The sequence below is a fragment of the Anolis carolinensis genome, chromosome 2 (assembly GCF_035594765.1).
Source record: "Anolis carolinensis isolate JA03-04 chromosome 2, rAnoCar3.1.pri, whole genome shotgun sequence".
NCBI lineage: Eukaryota > Metazoa > Chordata > Lepidosauria > Squamata > Dactyloidae > Anolis > Anolis carolinensis.
Window position 1 is genome coordinate 100400979 of NC_085842.1, and position 26648 is coordinate 100427626.

Sequence of the window (26648 nt, forward strand, 5' to 3'; positions counted from 1 at the left end):
CCAGTGTTTTGAGATAGCTGCTCATAAATTCCTAGCCACTATCCAGCAGCTTTGTTGATCTCAACCATCTTTGTCTGATGACTGGCCCTAATCTTCAGCATTTTTGTTTTTCCTGATCTTGGGCTGGTTTCAATTAATAACACTGTTTCCTCCTTGTTGGTTTGACTTATGTGGACTCGTGATTTATTATCATGACTCTTGGACTGGCCGATCTTCTTTTGCCCTTCATCTTGTTGGATAACCTGTGGCTAACCTGGACTGAATGAACTACTTAGCAGCTCTTGCAAACAAACCGGTGACCACCTGGTTCCTGGGTCACTTTCTGACTGGAGCATAGAGCAATGACAAGGGGGCATGCCACCAAGGACTTCTCTTCTCCTTTCCATAAAAGACAGGAACTACATAAACACAAACCTCTCAGTGGGCATGAAAGAGAGTCTTACAGGCATTTTGTTGGAATTTTCTTAAGCAAGTAACTATCCCATCAGCAAAACAGAACAAAGGGGAGAGGAAGGGGAGTAGCCCTATATGTCAAAAACATTTACAAGACGGCAATCCGGGAAACCAGCTTGAAAGCATCTGGATAAGAATCAAGAGAAATGGGACTCAAAAAGATCTCATTGTGGGTGTCTACTACAGACCTCCGAACTAGGATGAAGAACTTGATGAAGCCTTCTGTCAGCAGCTGACCAAACAGGCACAAAGAAGAGATATAGTAGTCATGGGCAATTTCAACTATCCTGATATCTGGTGGAAAACAAACTCGGCCAAGAGTACAAAGTCAAACAAATTCCTCGCTTGCCTTGCAGACAGTTTTATGGACCAGAAGGTAGAAGGGGCAACAAGGGGATTGGCTACTTTTGATCTCATCCTAACAAACGCAGAGGGCCAGATCAATGCAGTTGAAATGGTCGGATCCTTAGGGTCAAGCGACCATGTGCTCCTGCAGTTTGATATACAAAGGAAGGTCAAAACAAAGACAAGTCAAACCCGCATTCTGGACTTCAGGGGAGCTGACTTCCAAAAAATGAAGGAAATACTGAGCGGCATTCCATGGACGCCAATACTAAAAGACAAGGGAGTTAAGGATGGATGGGAGTTTTTCAAAAGTGAAATACTCAAGGCACAAATGCAAACAGTGCCAACAAAGAATAAAAATAAGACAAGTGCAGAGAAGCCAGAATGGATGTCCAAAGAACTTCTAACTGGTCTAAGACTCAAAAAAGACATGCACAAGAAGTGGAAAAAGGGATAAATCACCAAAGAAGAATTCAAACGAATAGCTAACTCCTGTAGGTAAAAGGTTTGCAAAGCTAAAGCACAAAATGAGCTCAGGCTTGCCAGAGACATTAAAAACATAAAAAGGGCTTCTTTGCTTATGTCGGTAGGAAAAGGAAGAACAAGGAGGCGATAGGGCCTCTGTGAGGAGAAGATGGGGAAATTTTGTCAGGGGATAGGGAAAAGGCAGAACTATTTAATGCCTTCTTTGCCTCAGTCTTCTCACAAAAAGAAAGCCAGCCTCAACCTCAGCAACATGGAGTGGATGAAGGATTTGGGGAAATGTGTTGAAAGTATTATAATGTTTGCAAAATTATATAGTTCATGTTTAGCCAGTAGGTCTGTACCTTTAACTGGTAGTATGCTTGTATTTTGAGTTTTATCAATCAGATACAGGTGGAGCTATGTTTTTTATTTATATATTCTCTGCCTTTATTCTCTCTGAGTTTTTTGTTCCTGTATTATGCTTCTGTTACAACAATAAAGTAAGATGACTTTATGCTACAATGTAGCTTCTTATTTGACCACATTACTTCGGGGCTTTGTTTCTGCTGCAGCCTTATTATATTTTTCTTTTGATACTCTGCAACCTAAGGTTTTTACCTTTGCTGACAAAATCCAACCCCAAATAGGGAAACAAGTTGTTCAGGAATACCTGGCCGCTCTAAATGAATTCAAGTCTCCAGGGCCGGATCAGCTACATCCAAGAGTAATAAAGGAATTGGGGTGCTTCGAATGAGATTTTCTTGCTCCTTGCAGGGGGTTGGACTGGATGGCCCATGAGGTCTCTTCTAACTCTATGATTCTATAAAAGGCAATAGATGCAAGAAGTGCTTTCTCCCTTTAGGCACCACTTGGCAAGTGGCAGAGTTACCAGTCTTAAAACATATTCAACCAAGGATAAAATCAAACATAACATCCCTAATGCATCCAACTAAATATTCCATGTTTTCCCTGTGTGTTATAGTTGGCAATTTGGTTTTCAGATGTTTATAGGGAAAGTGGAAAGAATCCTTCAGCCAATAGTAATTTACTGTAATCTGAAAAGTAACATTTTCAAGTTCTGCAAAACAGAACTTCCATCTCAAAGATGTCGCACCATCTTTGATTATGACAATGATTTGTTCTTCCTGATAGCTATCTTGTCTTCTTGCCTGAACACAAAGTTCACACAAACATCATTACTTATCTTGAGAAGATTCTGGCCTACCAGCTCATTAATTAAAAAAAAATATGTTCTACTTTTGCAGCATTTTATATTGACCCCAGCAAATTTCACAAGGCCTTGATAGCTGGAAATCTCAGGTTTTCATATGTATCTTCAAACGTTCATATTTTGCCCTGATTGGTAACTGAAATTTTGCTTTTACCTCAGTGCTACTTAAATGGTAGTACATGGACCAAGTCTATGAGCCACCAGCTGCCAATCCCTGGAGAATTTTCAACAGAAGGCACACTAGGGAGAAAAGAAAGTGAGCCTCTAACTTCGGATAGCTTTAGGGGCATGGCTTGATCCAAAATCTCTGGGCTCTGGAAAGTATACCCCTCCTCCATATTATTGGGTCCTGTTGATGAGTGAGAAAGGAGACCTCTGTGTGTCTCCATGTACTATACTATTCAGATAAAGGCATGAGGTTCATTTGACAACAGTGTCACCCAAACACGTGTTTCCAGTTATCATTGTAATACAATGTTTTCTGAAACAAAGCTCAATAGTGTAGCATTTTGGCAATACATAGTGCACAATGTTCAGTTCAAACTTCAGTTTGCTTTCACCTCACAGTACCTCACTTGCAGTTTAATTCAGCCTCCTGGATTTGTTCAATTTTCTTATGCATGATATGCAGCATAAGGTTCCAAATGCAACCTGTACTGTGAAAAGAGGATTTATGAATTATGAAGAGGCTTACGTGGCTTAGAGGGAAATGCAGTGGGCAAGATAAAAGACAAGTAGAGGGCATTTGGACGCAGAAGAAAAAAGGTGAGGACTAGTGGGCTCAATATCATTGTTCTGTGGGCCAGAAAAACCCCCATAAAATATGGAGTTAAGCTATACTAATGGTAGTGGAGGTAGAAGGGAAATCTGTACCGGTTGGATGATTTGCAGTAGGTTGGTAAGGATTTATGTTCCCCTGTTAATGAACAACCAAAACAACAATGGTGATTTCCTGAAATGCAGAAAGGAAGAAAGCAAAGGGTAATTCCTGAGTTCTGCATACTTTAATTCTGAAGTCCTATAGAGGTGTTAGCCTGTTCACATGCAACATAAAAAAACAAGTGATGGATGTGGGCATTTGTGCAGCACTGACCACAATGTTCCTACATGCCTGGTTGCCCTTCAGATATTTGTGTGTTGAGTCATCAGGTTTGCAGAGGACTTTGCAGGCCCATTCAGATAAATCCATAGAACTCAGATGAGTCAAATATCTGCATAGGTTTAAGTGTATGCCTTCTGTACCATATTTTCATTCCTCAAATTACAATTAATTTGAGGGATATGAGTTGAAAAGCAATGTAGATTTCACTCCAGAAGTCTGGCATGAGCTACTCTGTATTGATAGAAAGCTACACTTCATAGGCTCTGAATATTGGTTGCCACTGAACAACAGGGAGGCCATTTTAGTCAGAGATGGGCTGAGTAAGGAATGTGAATGCTTTTCGTGGCTACTGCTATTTTCCCCAAGGTGAGCACATTTTGGTTGAGGGGCTTTATAGAAGAAAAGCAATTGGGGTACAGAGTAACAGGAAAGGAATAGATTTCAGCACCTTCTCAGTTAAATAATACCACCTGTTTAAAACCTAGATTCAAAAACACAGATCTGTTGCAATCCAGTGTTATAATGGTTGCCCCTTATCTCTGTTCTCATGGATTAGATTGATTCTGATATACGTTTTAAAAACAGGACAATCTAAGTGTGGAGAAAAGCAGAGATTATAGTAATACTTAAACCACAATTGTGGAAAGATGGTGGAAAGAAATGAGATGATGGAAAGAAATGAGAAGCAAAGGATATGATAAAATCAAATATATGTATGATCTGAATGGCCAGTTAATCTCTATAGATAATGTACATAATAGAGAGGATGGATGATAAGAACTGGATAAATTTATTAGGTCTATATAACAAACTTAAGGCAAAATATAGAAAGAAGATGAATGGGAAGAAATCTTTAAAAGAATGGAAAAATAAAAAAGGGCTAACAGGAATAATATACAAATTTTTGGTAAAGGACAATGACTATATGATAAGATCAGTACAAAATAAATGGCAAAGCGAAGGACCACTTACAAAACAAATAATACAAGATATAATGAAGGGCAGGGGGAATAACATGGGAGTTTTATTTTATTTTTCTCTATTTTTGTCTGCTTAGAAATTTAGCAGTAAATGTTAATAAAAGGTTATATAAAAGTTTAAGATACAAACAAAAGAAATGAATTAACATCTAGGAATTCTTGATACAAAATATCCTAGATGTAAGTGCACCAAATGAAAGTGAGTGTAAACACTAATAATAGAATTTACAAATGTTTATACAAAAGGTTTATGAATAACTGCACCTAACTGAAATAAGTGTAAATAATGTGATGAAAATGTATTAAGAAGCAATGATAATAAAAGAAAAACAAATTTTAAAGGACAATCTAAGTCAGTAGTTCTCTAACTGTGGATCCCCAGATGTTTTGGCCTTTAACTCCCAGAATCCTAACAGTTGGTAAACTGGCTGGGATTTCTGGGAGTTGTAGGCCAAAACTCCTGGGGACCCACAGGTTGAGAACTACTGATATAAGTGAAGACAACTTGCAATGATTTGGGATCATGGTGATCTGCTTAAAATTAAAAGCAAAGAATGATGTTTCTTTGGCTATTCAAATAATAGGACATCAGTCATTTCCAACTTTGGATTAGGGTTGGCAACCAATGGAAGATGTAGCCTCTTCAGCAGTAATAATTAGGATATCCAGTATTGTCTTAAATTTGACAAATTGGTCACAGGCAATTTAGATACCTCTTGTCCTACACTGATTTCAAAAGGTAATCCCAATTCTTAGTACCATCTCAGTGGATGCAGGGTATCTTAGGCTTCATCATGGTCACGTAATTTGAAGTTAGTTTATTGTGTTGTGCTAGTCTTTTTAATGGCAATTTTTCATAACTGCATACTCAGTTGAATGCATGAATGAATGTTCAATGGAATGCATAAATGAATTTGCATTCACCTACCAAAAGCTCAACCCTGCCTTTAATAAACTAAAGTGAATGTGAGTATTGGACACGTGTGGAGATATCCATCCAACCACTTCCATGGGAGAACTTGTGCATATATGAGACACCAACAGCATTTAATATTTAATATTAAATTTAAGTTAAGGACCTTAGCATTTAATAGACATTGTAATCAATTTGTGTGGCACAGTGCTTTATTATGTTAGACTGCAACAGATGATTTAGAACAAAGTCTTCACTGTTCATTCATTTTAGGAATCCAAATGTCTGTAGTCTTACTTCGGTCAGTGGCCTGGGTTTACAGAGTGACAAAATGTTGGTGGCGCAGATGTTAGCTTCTCCGCACTCCCTTTTACACATAAACCTCAATCACAAATAAATTAGTTTCCAATTCTATCCACCCAGTTTTTCATATGCCTTTATGCAAAGGAATAATATGATTTGGGGATTATTTTACTCAAAGAAAAATCACATACAATATGAGTAAGTCCTTGAAGGCTCCCTAAAATAGTTCTTTGGTTCTGTCCAATTATATGAAAATTAAACTTCACTATCAAGTGAGTTTTTAATTAAATTCTCTTTCTCTTTGAGGTCAGGTATTGGTGAATTGTACAGATTAATTTAGTAGTCTTAGTAGTATTCTTTGTGTATTTAATTTAATTTTATTGCTTTTAGCCTTAGCAAGAAGTAAAATTAATTAAACACCAGTTGTATATAACACACATTTGCATCAATAATATATTGTTTCGCTTATCTGTTTTTACTTCTAATAGCCTGTGACTCTTTTTCTTATTCTTGAGTTGGGTGGGATAATAGCCTTTATGTTTGTACATCCTGTTATTAAGATCCCTTGAATATTAATATGAAAGCATATAAGCAGAGGATAACAAAAATGTGATCCCAATTTGCTTATTGTAGTCATGTGAATTAATGTGTTGTATATGTTCTCTGTAATGCTTTTAGCAAGTGCTTAGTGCTATTTTTCTCTCCTTCCTGATATTCCTAACATTCCTCTGTACAGTGATTGCAGTGGATCAGAGACAGTTTGTGAAATTTAAACCTGAGGACCTGTGTAAGTTCCATCAAGGTGGAACCCTTCCCTCTCCCCTTCTGCAAAACTCACATGGAGACCCTCCCAGCATGTTCATATTCATGGATGTCTGGGGAAGAGGCTGGAGTTGTGTCTTTATATTCAGAGGCATGGTAGCAAAGGCATCTGCTAGGATGCCATGAAGATTCTTTGGAGATCCCAAAGGATGACATAGTCTTTGTCTGCTCAGATGTAAGTATATAGGCAGTTCCTGTGACACCCTGGTCATTATATCCCATGTTGGGGTGGGGGGGGGCAGGAAAAAGGTGGCTCATTAGGGTGATCATAGCCCAAGTGAATTCCTCTCTCCACAATAATCATAAAAGGAAACACATTGACATTATGCCTGAGTATGTCACTAATAGGATGCCAACCCAAAACATTTTTAAAGTTGCATTTTAAAGAGTCAATTTGGAGAAGTGGGGCTAAAAAGCAATGTTCAAGACAGTCATTATTTATGAGCTATTAAGGTTTCAAGTTATGCCTTTGCCCACAGAATTTCAACAGCAGCTTATCTTGACCTCTTCTCCTTAGCCAGATTTTTTATTTCAAGACTTAGGATTCTTCGATATCCTTTATTTGTTTACTGAATTTTACCCCGATCTATCTCAACCCCAAAGGGGACTCAGAGTGGCTTCCAAATTGGCAGCATTCATGTTTTTGGTATGTCTTTTGTCTTATTGCCATGAAAGTTTTTGTAACTGAATCTATCTCATGGTCATAAGCATTAAATCTTATATGGTGTAAATATCTTTTTTTAATTTTAAAATAATTTTGTGAAAGCAAGCCAACGTTACAATATGTGGAACTTTTGACTGTGGTGCCTTGGATATGCAGTCTCCCCCCCCCCCCCCACCACCCCCCGACCTTTCTGGCCCAATTGGCATTGACAGTTTATCCCATTTACTTGCCAAGACATTCAAGCTTTTGTGACCTCTGATTGTAGCTCAATGTTTTCCAAAATTGTTTGGGCTTCTAATATAGGTTATCCAGAATTCTAAAATCCAAAATACTGCAAAATTCAAAATTGTTGTGTGTTTTCTGGGCTGTATGGCCATGTTCCAAAAGTATTCTCTCCTGACATTTCACTCACATCTATGGCAGGATTATACCTCACAACCTCTGAGGATGCCTGTCATAGATATGGATGAAACATCAGGAGAGATTTCTTCTGGAACATGGCCATACAGCCCGGAAAACATACAACAACCCTGTGATTCCAGCCATGAAAGCCTTCGACAACAAATTCAGAATTACCCAATATAGCGACATCTTAACTTTCTGATAGTTCAATGCACACAAAACTTTGTTCCATGCACTAAAGTATTTTAAAATATGATATAAAATTACCTTTGCACTATGTGTATATATGAAACATAAATGAATTGAATGTTTAGTCTTACGTCTCATCTCCAAGATAAATGTACATGAGTACAAATACAGGTACTCCAAAATCTGAAGAAAAAAATCCAAAATTGCAAACATTTCTGGTCGCAAGCATTTTGGATAAGGGATACTCAACTTCTATTGAATTTATGCTGATATGATTTTATGTAGAATTGTTTCATTCTGTCCAGAGATCTATTTTTTATAAGAAAAGTTAGAAATATTCATGAAATGAATGTTAGATCCAAAGAAGAAATTAAAGATGGATATTTTCTTTTTGGACAATATTTACAGATGTGGATCAACACAAGTACCTCAATGCTTCCTCAGCCACTGGGCTGCTATAACATACCTCTATGAAGTACAATGTGACAGATAAGTACTTCTCTACTTTCCATTTCTTACAGAAACTGATCTAAGCAATTTAGACAGCATGGTGAACGTATTGAAAGATGAGATCGATACTTCACGAAGGAGAAGGAGATACCCAAGGCATGCAGCTGATGATGATTACAACATTGAAGTGCTCTTAGGCGTTGATGACTCAGTTGTACAATTCCATGGGAAAGAACACGTTCAGAAATATCTTCTGACCCTCATGAATATTGTGAGTAATTCATTTGTATTTAGGATCAATGTTGACTGCTTAAACTTCACAAGTCTTTCAGGTCTTAAAAATTGTGTAAGAATGCAAAGTACCGCTACCATGAAATACAAAGTCTACTAACCTAAAGACTGTACTTCTGCAATGGGCTGTACTTTGGGCTATCTCTGTATCAAATTCTGAAACTTCAGTTAGTTCAAAAAATGACCTCCAGATTGCTTCCTAGTGAATGTAACCAGGTTATACTAATTCTAACATCACCCCACTGGCTCCAAATTGGTTTCCCCACAAAGTACAAATTGTTGCCCATACCTTTAAAGCCCTACATGGTTTGTGTCCAGGTTACTTACAGGATTGTCTTCTTCCATGTAATCTGCCCTGTACACTCAAGTCTTCTAGGAAACATCTTCTTCAGTCAAACAAGACTAGGCTGTTACCCAAAGGACATTTTCCTCAGCCACCCTCATATTCTGGAATGACATTGTCTAAGTTTAAATCAGCAGTAAAGACTAATCTCTTTTGGCTCATCTATCCAGATGATTTATAAATTATGTTTTAAAAAGTATTTATTGATGCATTTTACATGTATTGGTTTCATATGCTCTATTAACTAATGTTTTGTGATGTGTTGTTGTTGTTCCTTACCAATATACATGGAGAGGTGGGTTAGAAATAGATGATGATGATGATGATGATGATGATCCTCCTCCCTACTGCTGCTACTGTGACTAAAGGCCCATCTATATGGGCAACATACTCCAAAGTAGGCGCCAAAGAAGTTGTTCCTAGGTGTACAGGTGATGTCCAGGGACTTCTGGCCCCTAACATGGGTTAAAAACATTTACAGGGGGAAAAGATGGCACCTATCCTTTTTAACACTTTGTTGTTGTTTGTTGTGACATGGAGTTTCAGACAGCTCCTGCCTGTTGCTGGATGTCTTTGCCAATATCAACAAAGGTGCCCCACCTGACTGAAGTGAAGATTGAATGGGAGGGAGGTATAAGGCTGGTGAAGGGAGTCTGGAAACAGGGCACTGCAGAAAAGGAGGGAGAGGAGGGGGAATATCCTGCAGAGATTTGTGCAGCAGAGTCATCCTAGGAGGCTGACAGCAGAAGACTTGCAGATCAGTGGCTGAGGTAGCTTCCAAACTTGCGAATAATTAAATCCACATAAGAAAAAATCTGTGAAAGGTGAGAGTCAACTGTATTAATATTTATCTGGATGCTTTTCTATTCAACTGTAAAATAAAAAAGCACTTTTGAGAAACGTGTATTAATGCTTCCTTCTCTTCTGTGAATACAAGAGGGTGGTGACAAACAGTGATGACAATACCTCTCCTACTTGTCAACATCTAATTGCACCCAAACATCGGAATGTAAACAAAGTAGAGATTAATTCAAAGAAGTAGTTGTCATTTAGTTTTTCAGACATCTGCTCTATCATACATATCAGTTTTTTGTTTTAGTCATCTCTTTCTGACTTTCATGATTAGCTTCAGTTGATTTCGATGGATCTGGTAGATCTCTAGGTTAGGAATAGAGAATATTTGTAAGTTTTATCACCTTCAGTATGAATGCATTGAAAAAGGCAACTGTCATGAAATGTTTTTTATCTTTGAATGAAAGCAAGAAGGCCAGCAATGTTCCATTTTTGCTTATTTATAGTATTGTTATTTTATGCAAAACATGTCTTTGCAAAACTTTTTTTTGAAGTCATGACATACCAAAAAAACTTTTGAAATACCACCTCTAAAGAGCAAAGTGTTTCATTTTTAATTATCATACACAAGAATAAAATAAGGAAGTTTTACCCGCCCCATGGAGTTTTTAAGTCAGGATCCAACCTACTTTTTAACCAACTCCAATAACAAAACCACTCACTTTGCTACTGAAATTTTTTAAAAAACTGTTCCTGTCTCCAACTGGCATGTGCCACTACCATCACTCATTCCATCAAAGCTCCCATTGCAGTGTTCAGTTCCCTACTATTATGACTATAATAAGCCAATCACTCTATACATATGAAAAATGTTCCTTCTCTTTTTATATCCAGGAATATGGCTTGTGGTGTATACTTTCTGATATATTCCAGACTCATATAGAGGCAACCAATCTAATCTAATTACAATATATAATTGTGAATAATTTGGCCTCATATATAAGTTGAGGACAGGTTTTTGGACCAAAATTATGGATTTTGATATGATCCATTGATAAATCCAGGAAAGTGCCATTGTTGTCAAAGGTGGCCAGCCACTCTTGGCTACCCATGCCACCATTTTCCCACCTAGGTATTCAAAAAGGCCAGAAATGATGCTGTGGCGAAGAAAGGAGGTTGGTGTTTTATTCCTTAGGTTCTCCTGGGACAGAGTAAGCTCTTGCCTTTCCCCAGTCTATTCAGAGGAGGGGATGGTTCCTTTTTTTTGATAAGAGTTAAAGTACAGTACTTACACTGAGCCTCAGATAAGACAACCCAGAATTTTTCCTTCAATTTTTGACTTAAAAATCTAGACTTATATTTATTGATTATTATTTATGTTATTCATTTTACTCCATTTTTATCCCATGAGTATAAATATAACGTCTGGGCACTTTGTAATTTTTATGTTTACATTTGACTATATTTGGAAATTATCATTCAAAATATCCCATTCCATTGTGAAACTGAAGGTTTATTCCTATTAACCTTGCTTCAGTGTTTCTTGAAAAATATATCAAAAGTACTTAAAAAAATAAGCCAAGGTGCAGGTAAATGATTTCAAAAAACCCTTTTAGTAGATGAGGCATGCAGATGGAACAGTTGTTTGCCTATATCAAGTTAAAAGAAACTCCATAGTCATGACCTAATGGTCATGTAACAGACACAGAATCAATTCTGAAAAAGGATATATTTCATATTGCTTAAATCTTTTTTTAGAAACTGAATAAATTGTAAGGGGTACAACCCTCTGTATACCTGGCAGATACATTCCAAAATTACCATGGAAACTGCAAACCATGGATAATAGTGAACATCTGCCAAAAGTTACCAAAGAATCACCCTTGCGGACCTGGAAAGTTCCTAGAGATATCTCTATAGAAATCTATTAGGTCCTTCCAGTGGAAGCATAACACAAAATCACCTGGAGCACCTAGAAAATGTCTAGAGACAACATATTTTATCAGATGCAGGTAGTGAAATTGTGGGTACTGATCTCATGGGTATGGAATGGTACTGCAGATTTATTTAATTTAATGAACTGTTCAGTATACATATTTGCTATTTGTTTGACTGTCTGATTAAAATTCTGTGATTTTTAGGATATAAATCTTTAAAAAACACAGCTTGACCTTTCACATCAAACTGAATGAACGTCTTTTACCAGGCCCAGCAAAACAAAGTCATAGTCCAGACTGACTACATGGCTCACTGTGTATTGAGTACATCTATTTTGTATTGACGGTCTAATCAATATCCCTGCTAGTGTGTGAATGTGAAAAAAGAGCAAGAGAGTCTCTGTGTGAGAGAGCTTGAGGTTGATGTGGCCAAATGACTTCCATGGGCAATCTGGTTTTCATCCATTAATTTAGAAATGGGATCACAATCCCAAAGGTAATTGTGAGTCAAGATATGCTGGATTTTTTTCACATGTTGCAATGGAACAGTTTCAAAATGACTAATCAACCAGAGACTCAGCAAACAATATCTTGGACTTTTTTTCCACCACCAGATTTTTTGCTTTCATTACCAAGTCTGAGCCATTCCATAGAGTCCTTTCTCAACCACTCTGCTGTATTGTCTTGATATTCAAGCAGATATTTGGGGTTCTGTCCAGATTATTTAGCTTAATTATGTTGGGATCTCTTAAAAGCCTCATCATTATGACAGGCCGAGGGTGGGTGGGTCACTCCAACATCAGATCCAAGTGCAGTATTTTACTTTCATGCGTAGTAATGAATAATGCAATAGAACCATTATTTTGGAGCAAATCTAGGGTGGTACAAGCTCTGTTCTTTGTCACTCAGAACCAAACTCTCTCTGTTGCATATGTGATTTGTTTAAGAGCTCCTTATGATAGACACAGATCTAGTCAGCAGGGCCATAGCCAGAAATTTTTTTTGGAGAGGGTTTTGAAAATTGGGGGGGGGGGGGGGGTTGAACCCCTAACCCCCCCCCCCCCCACCTGCTACAGACCTGTCATTATCTGCTTGAGATAGTGCCTGGAGTGACTCTTAATTTTTTGCGTCTCATAGACTTAGCATGGGGATTTGGTTAACCATTTAAAATTCATGAGTAAACCATTTTTTTTATCTGAAAAATTTTGGGGGTGGTTTGAACCCTAACCCCCCCCCCCTTTTGCTGGCTACAGGCCTGCTAGTCACCAACAACTGTGTGCAGTTCTCTTAATCTTCATCTGAGTTATCCAATTGCAGCCAAATCTTTTGCTGTGCTCATATTCACCTTACTCTATTCCACTGTGCCCTCGCTTTTTCTACATCTTTTTTTGGGTGTAGGGTACACACAAAATTATTTAGTGTATTTGGTTTCCATCCTGTCTTTCCACAAAGAAGCTCAGGTTGTACACAAGACTCTTCACACTTATTTTTACAACAAACCTATGAGCTAAGACAGAATGTTTCTGGCCAAGTTCACATATTTATGGAAAAATGAGGACATGAAGTTAGGTTTCCCAGCCTGAATCCAGTACTAACTACTAACTACTACATCAGTCTTCTACTCTATACTCTATAGTGTGGCGTATAGCTAATTTTATCTTTTGCTATTTTTGTGTCAAATGTTACTGCACAGATTATTAAGTATTTATTGATTTGATCCTCACAAAGAATCTCAATTATGCCATGCTGTAAACCAGGGGTCCCCAAACTAAGGCCCGGGGGCCGGATGCGGCCCACCGAAGCCATTTATCCGGCCCCCATGGCACAAGGGCAGAAGGGGGTTTGACTAAATGACCCAAGGGTTCTCTTCTTCTCTTACAACCATTATTATTATTATTATTATTATTATTAACATTAAGACTGGGTGGCCATTTGTCAGGGGTGCTTTGCTTGTGCTTTTGGTCCGCAGAGGCAGAAGGGGGTTGGACAAAATGGCCCAAGGGGTCTCTTCCAACCCTCTTTATTATTATTATTATTATTATTATTATTATTATTATTTATTAACATTGAGGCTGAGTGGCCATCTGTCAGGGGTGCTTTGCTTGTGCTTTCGGTGCACAAAGGCAGAAAGGGATTGGACTCAATGGCCCAAAGGGTCTCTTCCAACCCTTTTTTTATTATTATTGCTATTATTATTATTATTATTATTATTATTATTATTATTATTATTATTGCTCGGTGGTCAACTATAGTCCGGCCCTCCAATGGTCCGAAGGATTGTGAACTGGCCCCCTGTTTAAAAAGTTTGGGGACCCCTGCTGTAAACAGATAACATGACTGTGGTATGAATAGAAGACCTCTGAAAATTGTGTTTATACATTTAGTTCATGTTTTTAAGAACAATGTTGTACTTAGCTTGTAGGCAAAAGTTGAGAAGGCCAAACAACTTGAGAGAGGAACTTGACAAAAGTTCATGGTCATGAAGCCAGAACAAAGTCTGCGACCTTTCTAAAACCAATGTTACTGTCAAAGAGGAGACAAAAACTCATACAATCCTAAACTAGCTTTGCCAATAGCACATCTGTTTTGTAGATTTTATTTTTAAAAACTTTGTTCAAAGGCAGATGAGCCTTAGAGCATTTATTGTGTCATCATACAATAGAAAAGAACACCTTCTTCTAGCATTTTGTTACCAGATTTGGTTATACACTGCTGGTTATTTCTGTTGTATTGTCCACAATCACTATGTAGTTCCAGGTTCTTTTTGTCTTTTGCCCTTCAAAGGACAGCCAGTGCAGGACTTGGAGGCACTGTTTTACAATTAATGAGAAACAGCTGTCCCATACTGGAGACCTTTGGTAATTTACCTTTTAGTAGATCTTCCATTATTCTTCATTCCATATGGCTAGTGGCCAAGCAGGCTGGGGCATTCTGAAAGTGACAGTTCAAATAAGTAATTTTTCTCTGTGTGGACTAGGTCAGGGTATTGGCCCATCCTATCTCATGCTGACTACTTTGATTGGGGGTGGCTTTCTATTCCCTTGGGCCTTGTCATATTACACAAGTATATAATGCTACATTTCACTTCAACAGCCATGGCAATATCCCATGGCATCTTGAAGTTTGTAGTTTGTGAGGCACTGGGGCTCCCTGTTTGAGCCTCCTTCTATACTGCCATATACAATTCAGATTATCTGCTTTGAACTGGATTATATGGCAGTGTAGATTCATATAATCCAGTTCAAAGTAAATAATGTGGATTATCTGATTTGATAATCTGGATTATATGGCAGTGTAGAAGGACCCTGAGAGTTCTAAATTGTAAATTCCAGGAATTTGTGGGATGTTGCCATAGCATTTAAAGTGGAATAGAGATGTCTAGCTTTTTATACCTGTTGTCTGCCCCACAACTTGGAGTGTAATAAACTCATAGGCAAACCTGTAGCTGGTTAATTTTTTTAAATGAAAACCCCATGCTAAGTCTATGAGAAACAACAATCAGAGTTCTTCCAAAACTGCGAGCACTATCTCAACCACATTTTGATAATTTATTAACGTTGTCATTACCTATCTATCTGTCAATTTACATTGCAATAGCAGCAGTAGCCAACAGAGTGGACATGACCAAGTTTTGATGTTGTGGATTTTTAATCAACATTTTAGACATGAAGATGGCATAGTCCACCAAATCGGACTCCCCAGGTTAAACTCCATAAGAAAAACCTAAGTTTAAATACAATTTATGATGTTTCCAGGTACATAACAACTATGATAATTTGTGCTTCGCATCTGCTCAAGGCCGACTTATAAAAGCAACATCCAGTCAAGTTCACCAACACCAATGGAATATTATAGGCTAAATGTGTATACCCTATTTCTGGACTTTTTCTGCAGTCAACTTCAAGAAAGGTGTACAAGGCACAGGGAAGTAGTTCAGGTACTGCAAGTGTTCCTCCCTAGGAATTGTTGCCACTTAAAAACCAACTTGAACAAGTGCACATAACTTTAAAATGAATGTCTTCAGGATACTGACACACTGATGGAAGTGTTTGACCTTTGGTGTAGAAAATGGAAAAAGATGACCTCTGTAGTAAAACCATCAAATACACGGGAAGCATATCTAGTCTGTGAGACAGTTTTTTTTCCCCCGAATGTGAAGAAATTTCTTCAAATTTCTGCAACATTACTAGTGTCTCCCTTCCAACTTGCTTGGAGTCCTGCCTTCTCAAGTTCTGTTTCTCTGTTCCACCCTCTCTTCCACACACACTGCTGACTATTAACTTTTTCTTTCATCCTATGCAATTCTACTCTCAACCAGCTTCCCCGCTTTTGCTTTACCTCCACCTCCCTGGTGGTTCTCTTTGCGAGAGCAATGATATTAGAGGGTTTAAGTATCTTGAAGGCAGCAGATCCTATTTGATCTTAGAATTTAAGCAGGGTCAGGTCTAGTTAGTAGCAGGATAGGAGAAATTATTGTGATATGGACGTACTCTTCATGATTCACTAAATAAATTGTTTCACACTGCCCACAAATGATTTTTTTTCTGGCTACAGGCCTGTTCATAGGCCACAGTATCCAGGAGTCATCTGTATGTTGAAGCAAATACTGCTAGTTGGAAGAGGAACAGTGGTTTATTCTTTCTAATTCAACAGCTGTACAATGTCATGATCACATTTATAAGCTATCTGGAAAGTTTTTGTCCACCTCTGCCCACTCCTTCTCAGCTAAACAGCTAACTGGCTCAATAGCTGATTTTCTAAAAGGAATTACATGCACACGGTCTTGGCCACTGTTTGCACAGAGAGATCAGGGACATATTATTCCAGGTACTTCAAGGCTAGTCCAAAGAGTCCATCCAATGTTTTCAACTTAGCCTTATAAAATGACTTGACACAGTTTACTTGTCTAATGCCTATTCAAGCTCTGTTGGTAGTTTTTTTTTCCATTTTATTCTCCTTTGACTTCACTGATTACACTCTTCTCCCTACTGCACACACCACACCCAGTGTGGCTGCAGCTGAGGATATCCCTTCGTGTATCCAGTGAAGCAGGCTCTCCTCCACAAAAGCTTCTGCCTTAACAAATGTATACATTATTAAGGTCCCACCAGACTGTGTTGGTGTTTCTACTGCAGGAGATACAAATGCTACCCTCATCTCTGGAAATCATTGTTCTTTTTTATTATGTTGTACATAAATGACCATCTCTATCTTCATTTTTATACCTTTATTCTATGTTTGTGTGTTGGTAAAACTGTATTTTAATCCTTCTGTTTCATCAACAGTCTCAAAAGCATTGAAAGCCTAAGAGTTCTGCAGAGACTCAGACAGTTCTGATTCACATGCATTATTATATTTATGTTCCATCTTGGTCCCATCCCTGCATTGCATTCTCATGTTCAGATCACTACCTAATGGGATTTAGACTTTCTGTGATTCGAAAACTCTTCAGGGATGGGAGACTAATTAAGTTGACCCACCTCAGGAAGCTGATTGATCAGATGGCTTCCTAATGTCTCTCTTGGGGATTTCCTGTTATCTTGGAAGCCGATTCTGTGGTAGACGATTCTGTGAAAGTTCCCAGAGAGGCATGCATTTTACAGTCACCACATGAGTATACTGTTGTTACAGAAGGTTTTTGAAAATTAATTTGTCAGATCTTTGCTGTTAGGCTTTAACACAACTATTCTTATGTGCTCTGTATGTATTCCTACTTAATATATATATTTAATGTTTTCTTCTAGGTTAATGAAATCTATCATGACGAGTCCTTAGGTGCCCATATTAATGTTGTGTTGGTGAGAATCATCATGTTGAGCTACGGGAAAGTAAGTAAATTTGAAAGTGCCCAAAAGTCATCTGGAATTTCATTTTATAAACAGCACCTTAGTTATTCTTTTGTGGCCTATACTGCTTTGTATTTGTGAATGTTTTTGGTAGAATGGTGATATCCACCAACCCTTAACAAAGTCACTGGGTTTAGTTTTGTATTGTATTTGCAAAAGCAGCAGAAATAGAGGATATTTCATTTTCCTTCCTACCCCTTGCAGCTTTTGTTACCCTGTTCCCTGCCCCAGAAGCCTCTACAGGGATTAAGGGGGATCAGCAAACCCCAAAGTCTGTGTTTTACAGGGCCGCAAAGAGAAAAATCATGAAGAGGTCTTCCAATCCTCTATAAGAAAACTGCCTTTTAACTGCAGTTACATCTATCTAAACCTATTTCCCTGGAACGTCAAACTAAGCATACTTAATGCCAACCACACACACACTCATTTCTCATTAACACATGTCAAGAACGGTTCACCTCTGGTTATGTAAATGTCCTTCCTCCCAGATTATTAGATTTGAAATAATATAATTAGGATTAAAATAGTTCCACTTTGCTGAGTTATTTCTTATGGTATTCTGGTTATTATTTGATGTTGAAACAATACTAATGGAATGATTATTGTTGTGATAGGTAAATGTAATTTTTCTTCCAGAATTAAGTAATGTTTGAATAACCATTTGTATTATTTTGAGGTATTTGTGCTTGTTTTATTGTGTAAAAAGTGTCACATTTGGTTGAGAATCACACAGACAGACCTACACGTTGCATAGCAACAAGTTTCTCAATGGTCTTGGGATTTCTTAATGCAATACTTTATCTTCTGTGTTTGTTATAATATTTCCACCTTGAAAAGTAAAATAATCAGGTAAGTACGTACATTTGGAGCAATATTTAATAACGTGTTTTTCTTGAAATTTTCAGTCAAAAGAAGCTCCTTAAAGTTGTTTTTAGTGGAATTAAGAAGTATTTAATTTACTGAAACTGTAGAGAAATTATATACAAAAGCAAAGCTTTTAGGAATAGGGTTCAGCACATTGGAGAGTGCCTTTCAAGTCCAGACTTAAACCTGAAGCAGATTGGCCACCCCACTGACTTAAGAACCACCTGCTACCATTTGTTAAGGTCTCAGATGACAAAGGAGTAGAATCATAGGATTATGGAGTTGGAAGAGACCACAACAGCCATCCAGTTCAACTCTCTGCCATGCAAGAATGCACAACCAAAGCAACCAAAGATGATGCAAAGAGTTTCACTTCCATTTCACATAATCTCTGCAACATCCTTAACTGTTGCCTAGGATTCTTTAAAAAAATTCTCAATCCACATTGTACACCACAAGATGCATATTAGTCCAGATATACTGAAATTTACAATGTATTTCTGAGGAAGGTGGCTGTAAGTTTCTATATACTGTTTTAATGCTACTTGAAATAGTTTGCTCTTGCTTGCTATTCTCAAGTTTCCTTTTTCCAACAAAGTCTATTTGGATGAATTTGGAATACAACCAAAATAATGAGAGCAGTGTTTTGCTGTGATCTAGCGCATTTCGCCACTCTGCACCTTACTCCACTGCTTTCTATGGGAAACCTAACTACAACCATGGGGCTGTCCCAACTGCTATCTGGTCCCACTCACAGAGCGGGGCACACACTTGACTTGGTTTTCTGCCAGGGATGGGAGGAAGGTGGCGGTGTGGAGGAGCTAAACATTGCTCCGTTGCCATGGACCAACCACCACCTGATCAGGTTTAGACTGACTGCGCCTCCTAACCTCTGCAGGGGTGGGGGACCTATTAAGATAGTCTGCCCCAGGAGGCTTTTGGATCCAGATGGATTCCTGATGGCTCTTGGGGAGTTTCCTGCCACCTCGGTTGGTGATCCTGTCTATGCCCTGGTCTCCCTCTGGAATGGGGAGGTGGCCAGGGCAATAGACATGATTGCTCCGAATGCCCTCTCTCAAGTACCCGAGCTAAACCATCTCCTTGGTTCACTGAGGAGCTGGCAGCGATGAAGCGAAAGAAGAGGGGTCTGAGCGCATGTGGCATTCGAAGCAGAACAAATCAGACCAAAGACGGCTATGCTTTTATTTAAATAGATGCTGATAAGAATGTTTTCTTTGCAGCTAATATTGCGTCCGCAAAGAACCATCCGGCAGAGCTGTTTCGAGTTGTTAGAGGATTGTTGAATCCCATCTCTCAAGATGGGATCCCTGACAACTCGGTAGCCCGCTGTGAAGCATTTGCTCAGTTCTTTGCGGACAAAATCACTCTGATCCGCTCCAGCTTTGACACCATATTAACGGCAGTCTCCGAGGATGTAACATGAGCACCTGCTTGTCCAATTTTGATGGATTCATTTCAGTTGGTTGAGCTCGAGGATGTGGACAAGGTGCTTGGAGAGGCGAGGGCTACCACATGTATCCTAGACCCCTGCCCATCCTGGCTGGTGAGAGAAGCCAGATGGGGATTGGCCGAGTGGGTAAAGGTGGTGGTGAATGCCTTCCTTCGGGAATGCATTGTTCCAGCGAGCCTTAAATTGGCTGTGATCAAACCACTGTTGAAGAAGCCATTACTGGATCTCACTCAATTGGACAGCTATAGGCCTATTTCCAATCTCCCCTTCTTCGGCAAGTTCCTGGAACATGTGGTGGCCACACAACTCCAGGCACTCTTGGAAGATACTGATTTTCTAGATCCGGCACAATCTGGCTTCAGGCCAGGGCATGGTACCGAGACAGCCTTGTTTGCCTTGATAGATGATCTACGCCGGGAACTGGACAGGGGGAGTGTGTCTTTGCTGGTTCTGCTGGACCTCTCAGTGGCCTTCGATACTGTTGACCATGGTATCCTTCTGGGACGCCTTGCCAGGATGGGTCTTGGAGATACTGTTTTGCAGTGGCTCTAGTCCTTCCTGGAGGGTCGTTCCCAGATGGTGTCATTGGGGGACACCTGCTCAGCCCCTCAACCTTTGACTTGTGGGGTCCCGCAGGGTTCAGTACTGTCCCCCATGTTGTTTAACATCTACATGAAGCCGCTGGGAGAGATCATTCAGAGTTTCGGGGTGCGGTGTCATCTGTATGCAGATGATGTCCAACTCTGTCACTCCTTCCCACCTGTCACTAAGGAGGCTGTCCTGGTCCTGAACTGGTGTCTGGCCACTGTGTCGGACTGGATGAGGGCCAACAAATTGGAACTGAATCCAGACAAGACAGAGGTCCTCCTGGTCAGTCGCAAGGCTGAACAGGGAATAGGGTTACAGCCTGTGTTGGATAGGGTCTCACTCCCCCTGAAGACACAGGTTCACAGTCTGGGGGTTCTCCTGGACTCATCACTGAGCCTGGAGCCCCAGGTCTCGGCGGTGACCAGGGGAGCATTTGCACAACTAAGACTTGTGCACCAGCTGCGCCCGTTCCTTGGGAGGTCTGACTTGGCCATGGTGGTCCATGCTCTGGTTACATCCCGTTTGGATTACTGCAATGCGCTCTATGTGGGGCTGCCTTTGAAGACGGCCCGGAAGCTCCAATTAGTACAACGGGTGGCAGCCAGATTAATAACTGGGGCAGCATACAGGGAGCGTACCACCCCCCGCTAAGCCAGCTCCATTGGCTGCCGATATGCTACCGAGCCCAATTCAAAGTGTTGGTTTTGACCTACAAAGCCCTAAACGGTTTTGGTCCAACTTTTGGAACGCATCTCCTCCTATGAGCCCACGAGAACCTTAAGATCATCCGGGGAGGCCCTGCTCTCGATCCCACCTGCCTCACAAGCGCGGCTGGTGGGGACGAGAGACAGGACCTTCTCGGTGGTGGCTCCTCGGCTGTGGAACTCTCTCCCCAGTGACATCCGACAGGCTCCATCCCTTCTGGGGTTCAGGAAGAAGCTGAAGACCTGGCTATGTGCGCAAGCGTTTAATGAATGAACTCAGCATCGACATGGATCGGATTAAGGCTCTTAAACAAGGTCCAATGGATGTTTGGCACAAATATTCTGTGCTGCACTGTGTTACATCTTTTATATATTGTATATTGCTATGTTATTTAACTATTTTTAACTGTTTTAATTCTTATTTTATTGTATTATGATGTACTGGTAGTGATCCTGCCAGTTGTGTAAGCCTCCCTGAGTCCCCTTGGGGAGAAGGGTGGAGTAGAAATATCGGAAATAAATAAATAAATAAATACTAATAACTGATGTGTGTGGAAACAAAGTTAAGCTCTAAACAGTCCCATCAATTATCTGTGCCTTCAGATTCATGCTTTTCCTCTGCACCAGCTTTCTCAATATCCTTCTTCCTGGTCACTTTTAAGATCAAGGCTGGGAATCATATATTCCTCTAGATCAGGCATGGGCAAACTTCCACCCTCCAGGTGGCTGTTAGGAATTGTGGGTGTTGAAATTCAAAACATCTGGAGGACCAAAGTTTGCCCAAGCCTGCTCTAGATATTGTTAGATGCCAACTCCCAGTATTCCTCAGTATCCTTAGGATTTATGGGACTTGTCGTCTAGCAATATCTGGAGAACTGCATGATTCATTCCAGTCAGGACAGATGAAAGCTGGCATTTTGCATCTGTTCAGAAAGAATGCTGCAGCTGGTTATGATTCTCACTGGAAGACAGGAGGAGAGAGATCATCTCTCTAGGTGCCAAATTTCAAAGTGTGGTATTACCTTCTGGTTTATATTCAACATTTTGAATTGTATTTGAAATTAGAACTGGGATTCAAAGCACACTCCAGAGTAGAATTAATATGTTGTTTCTAGCTACTTACTGTATGCATGCCCCCCTCCCTCTCTCTATATATCTTTATCTTCATACCCATTCTGAATGATAAATCATTTTCCTTTTTATGCAATGGTCAGTATGCCATGTTTTTTTTTCCTATATCACATTACTTGTCAGATACTACATTTTCTAATATTTTATTCTGGATATACCATCTCTGTATGTCTCTGTGTGTCTATATTCTTGTCATGAAATAATTCTCACAATTCTTTAAAAACAAAATGTCAGTTAGTTGGTAAAGTTTTTTTGATGTTGTTGCTGGTTCTGTTACCATGGGTACTGTAAGCTTGCTTCTTCCCCTGCCTTTCTTTTCTCTTTCATAACAACTTGCCTAGTTCATATGACAGAGGAAAATAATGTAATCTGAGTAAACAATGTGAAAGAAAATGTTTTGAATCAGTTTACCACTTGTACTCATTTTTTTGTAGCTGAAGAACGTATTTTATATCACTTGAACTTGGATGACTTGTGGCTTAAATTTGGCCTGTCAATTAGATTACTATTGTACATTTTAAAATTTAATAAGCATTTCATCCACAATAAGTCTCTATGGCTTCTCAAGGATGGCCCAGAATTGTCAGAATGTACAGCTGGAGCACCATCTAATGGATGTGTTTTGAAAGACCCCTTTTCAGGTTGAAATGAAGACATGTCAAGCATTTAACCTTCCTTTTGGAAATATCAAATCATCACAGACGAGTCCCACATACTGAGCTCCTTCTCTTTCTAGTACCACCCACACACAAGAGGTAGGAATCAATAAGCTTGGTATAACCTCAAAAGTTGCCAGTTTTAAAAAATCAGGAAAATTTTTCAAAGAGAAAAAATGTTCCAGTGAGGTCTAACTGAGCTCAAAAACATGGAATAGTACATAACTATTTAGACCAGAGGTTCTCAGCCTGGGGTCCCCAGATGTTTTTGGCCTTCAACTCCCAGAAATTCAAACAGATGATAAACTGGCTGGGATTTTTGGGAGTTGTAGGCCAAAAATATCTGGGGATCCCAAGTTGAGAACCACTGATTTAGACTGAGGGAGTATTAAGGATGGAAAGAGGTATTCTGGCCAGCTAGCTAGAACTCCAGAAAGCGGTGGCTGGTGGCTTCCACGTCAATTTTCTTTGGGTTTTGATTCAGCTTCAAAGGGGCTATCAAAGATGTTAATTTCTATGCCTGAGGTGGAGAGCACATTTAAAATTGGAATAAAATTCAGAGCGGATTCTGTAGGAGGCATCACTGGGGTGTGGGGAGATGGAGTTTTTGCCTCTCCTAAATAAAGATTCTAATCTCCAGTGCAATATTCCTTCAGTTCCAAAGTTCTAGTATTGCACTAATGTAAATTTCACTTTCCCATGCACACAAGTTTCCCATACAAACAAAGTGATAATGCTTAAAGTTCTACAACAAAGACTTTTTCCATATATTGAGTGAGAAATGCCAGATTCCAAGCTGAGTTCATGCCCGGAAGAGTTCTACAGATATGGTGGGCTGCTTAAAAGACAAATAAATGGTTCCTAGAGCAAATCAAATCTCGAATTTCCCTAGAAGCAAAGATGACTAAACCAAGAGTGCCACACTTTGGCCATATCATGTCATGCCAACTCTAGGAACCTCACAACCTCTGAGGATGCCTGGCATAGATGTGGGCGAAACGTCAGGAGAGAATACAGCCCGGAATACATACAACAACCCCAACTCTAGGAGCAATATTACAGGAGCCAATAGCATCACTCGCAACATTAGAGGTGTGTTTACTTGTTCTTCATCCAATTTGATATATGCCACCATATTCCAGTAATACAAAGAGCCCCGGTGGCGAAGTGCGTTAAAGCACTGAGCTGGAGACCGAAAGATCCCAGGTTCAAACCCTGGGAGCAGCATGAGCGGCCGCTGTTAGCTCCAGCTCCTGCCAACCTAGCAGTTCGAAAACATGCCAATGTGAATAGATCAATAGGTACCGCATCGGCGGGAAGGTAATGGCACTCCATGCAGTCATGCCGACCACATGACCTTGGAGGTGTCTACGGACAACGCCGGCTATTCAGCTTAGAAATGGAGATGAGCACCAACCCCCAGAGTCAGACATGACTGGACTTAATGTCAGGGGAAAACCTTTACCAACCTATTCCAGTAATGCTTTCCTACACTCTACATTGGACAAGTAGAACAGCCACTATTCAAGAGGATAAATAGATATGTATCTGAGACAACACAAGGCGAGACAAGATGAAGGCTCCATACCTCGCCCTTAAGAGGAGCGCAGTTGCCTCCAGCCATGTGACAAGGTCATTACTGTAATTGTGATTTGCCAGCTTTTGTGATAAACTCCTGAGACTTATATATCTCATTATTTTTCTGAACCAGTGTTTCTTTACTAACATCAGAATAATTATAGTGACATAGAGCAATGTTTTCACTGTATTTGCAATTCTTCTCTGAATTGTTTCCACGTGCTTTACAATAAGAAAATAACAATACAGAGGACTAGAACAAGGGTGTCTCTGCTGCTCATGACTAGTATCTCAAGTCCCAGTGTATTTGGCCATACTCAATATGTCATACATAAGATGGGGGGGGGGGGGGGAGGCATGGTCCCCCAGATATTGTTGGACTTTAGCTCTCAAGATTCCTCACAGGTCCCTTCCACACAGCTGAATAAAATCCCACATGATCTGCTTTGAACTGGAATATATGGCAGTGCGGACTTAGATAACCCAGTTCAAAGCAGATATTGTGGGATTTTCTGTCTTGATAATCTGGGTCAAAAGGCTGTGTGGAAGGGCCCACAGTTGGTTATGGTGATCTAGGAAAATGGATTTGAGGTCCAGCAATATCTGGAAGACTTATCCCAGACTTAAGAGCTGTGAATAACATCTTGTAGTATTCTAATGAAATGCATCCATTTGATTTAGTCTTTGCACATCCTTTAAAAGTTCATAAAGAGATCTGATCTGGAGCTCTGTGTATACTTTCCAGATTTGCAAGATAGAGTTTTGGTATGGGAATAATGGTAGTGCACATGGAAGGTTTTCTCTGTGTCTGGTGGCATGTGTATCAACTACACAGTTACTCCAGTGTTGCGGGAAATGGGGAAGCCTGTACTAGCTACCTAAAGTCATGGCGATAATTTTCAAACTAGCACAGTAATTGTCTGCAATTGTCTTGAGAGCCTGCAAAGCTCTATATCAGGAAAAAATTAACTTTTTTATTGAAAAGCAAATTCCTAGTATATAACATGTTCTAGACTTTCCAAGTAAATAAAAAAATGAGGATTGTTCTATGTTTTTGAAAAAAAATCCCTTTATGGTAGAATGTGGCATCTGAACATGGACAGCCAATCTTATGTATTGTACCACTTTGGAATTTTCTTTCACCTGTGCATACATCAGCAAGTGAATGTCCTTTCTATTGGGGTCCGTCTACATCATCACACATAGTGGTATTCATACATGCCCTATTCTTCCCTCAACAGCCAAATGGGTGCCTCCTGAGTTGGGAGTCTCATCTTCTAGCACTATCTTTTGTTTCATTTGTGATTGTCTCAGCATCGGGTTTTTACAGTAAGTGACCTTCAGAAGTAGTCCTTCAATAGCTAAATTCAGCTCACTGGAGTTTAGGCCTAATATGAGTTAGCTAATGTACTAAGATTATTGTCTCTGAGTCTTCAGCCACTCAACTTAACTGTCTTCTACAGACTAGAATTTAATATGTGCACCCTACTTTTAAGACTATTATTTTAAGTGCTTGGTTTTAGTATAACTTATTGAATTTTTTTTACATTGTTCAATGTTATAAGTGATTGGTATTGGCTTCATATTCAAACCCACTTTGGGTCTTTCTCTGGTAAAGGACAGGTTATAGCAAAAACAAAGAAATGCATTAACAAACCCACCACCTGGATAAATAGCCTATTGTTTACTAAGGTAGCAAAATGCCCTGTTCCTGAAAGCAAAAATGTGCAGTCAAGGCAATGGTAACTATTAGGATTGCCTAGGAGACTAAATACTTCACTGGAAACTAAATACTTCATTCTCAGTAAATGTTTGTACTGATTTCCAAAACATTTTTGCTTTGTTCTGGATGTGATGGGTGTGGTGGCAAATGTGAGTCAACATTACTTTCATTTCATAGTGAGTGGATGGGAGAAGTCTGTTGTGAAGAAGTGGGGATGGAAAGATATAGCCAACTGCTTTTATACTTTACTAATATTATAATACATTGTATATACATGTAATATTAATAATAATATTATGATGTAATACAATGTAATAATAATTATAATTCACTATTATAATTGTATATTTATATTACATGCAATATTACTAATAATATTGCGATATAGTTGTATAATATAATATA

The 26648-nt window shown here is 39.3% G+C and overlaps 1 protein-coding gene across 4 annotated transcripts in view; it reads left to right on the plus strand.

Moving 5' to 3' along the window:
- Positions 1-26648, plus strand: part of adamts2 (ADAM metallopeptidase with thrombospondin type 1 motif 2) — a 416207-nt gene that overhangs the window by 314921 nt on the left and 74638 nt on the right. For all 4 annotated transcript variants that reach the window (XM_062970293.1, XM_062970294.1, XM_008104855.3 and 1 more), the window contains 2 exons: positions 8391-8590; positions 17427-17510. In XM_062970293.1, the coding sequence (XP_062826363.1) occupies positions 8391-8590; positions 17427-17510 (284 nt within the window). The remainder of the gene's footprint in view (positions 1-8390; positions 8591-17426; positions 17511-26648) is intronic.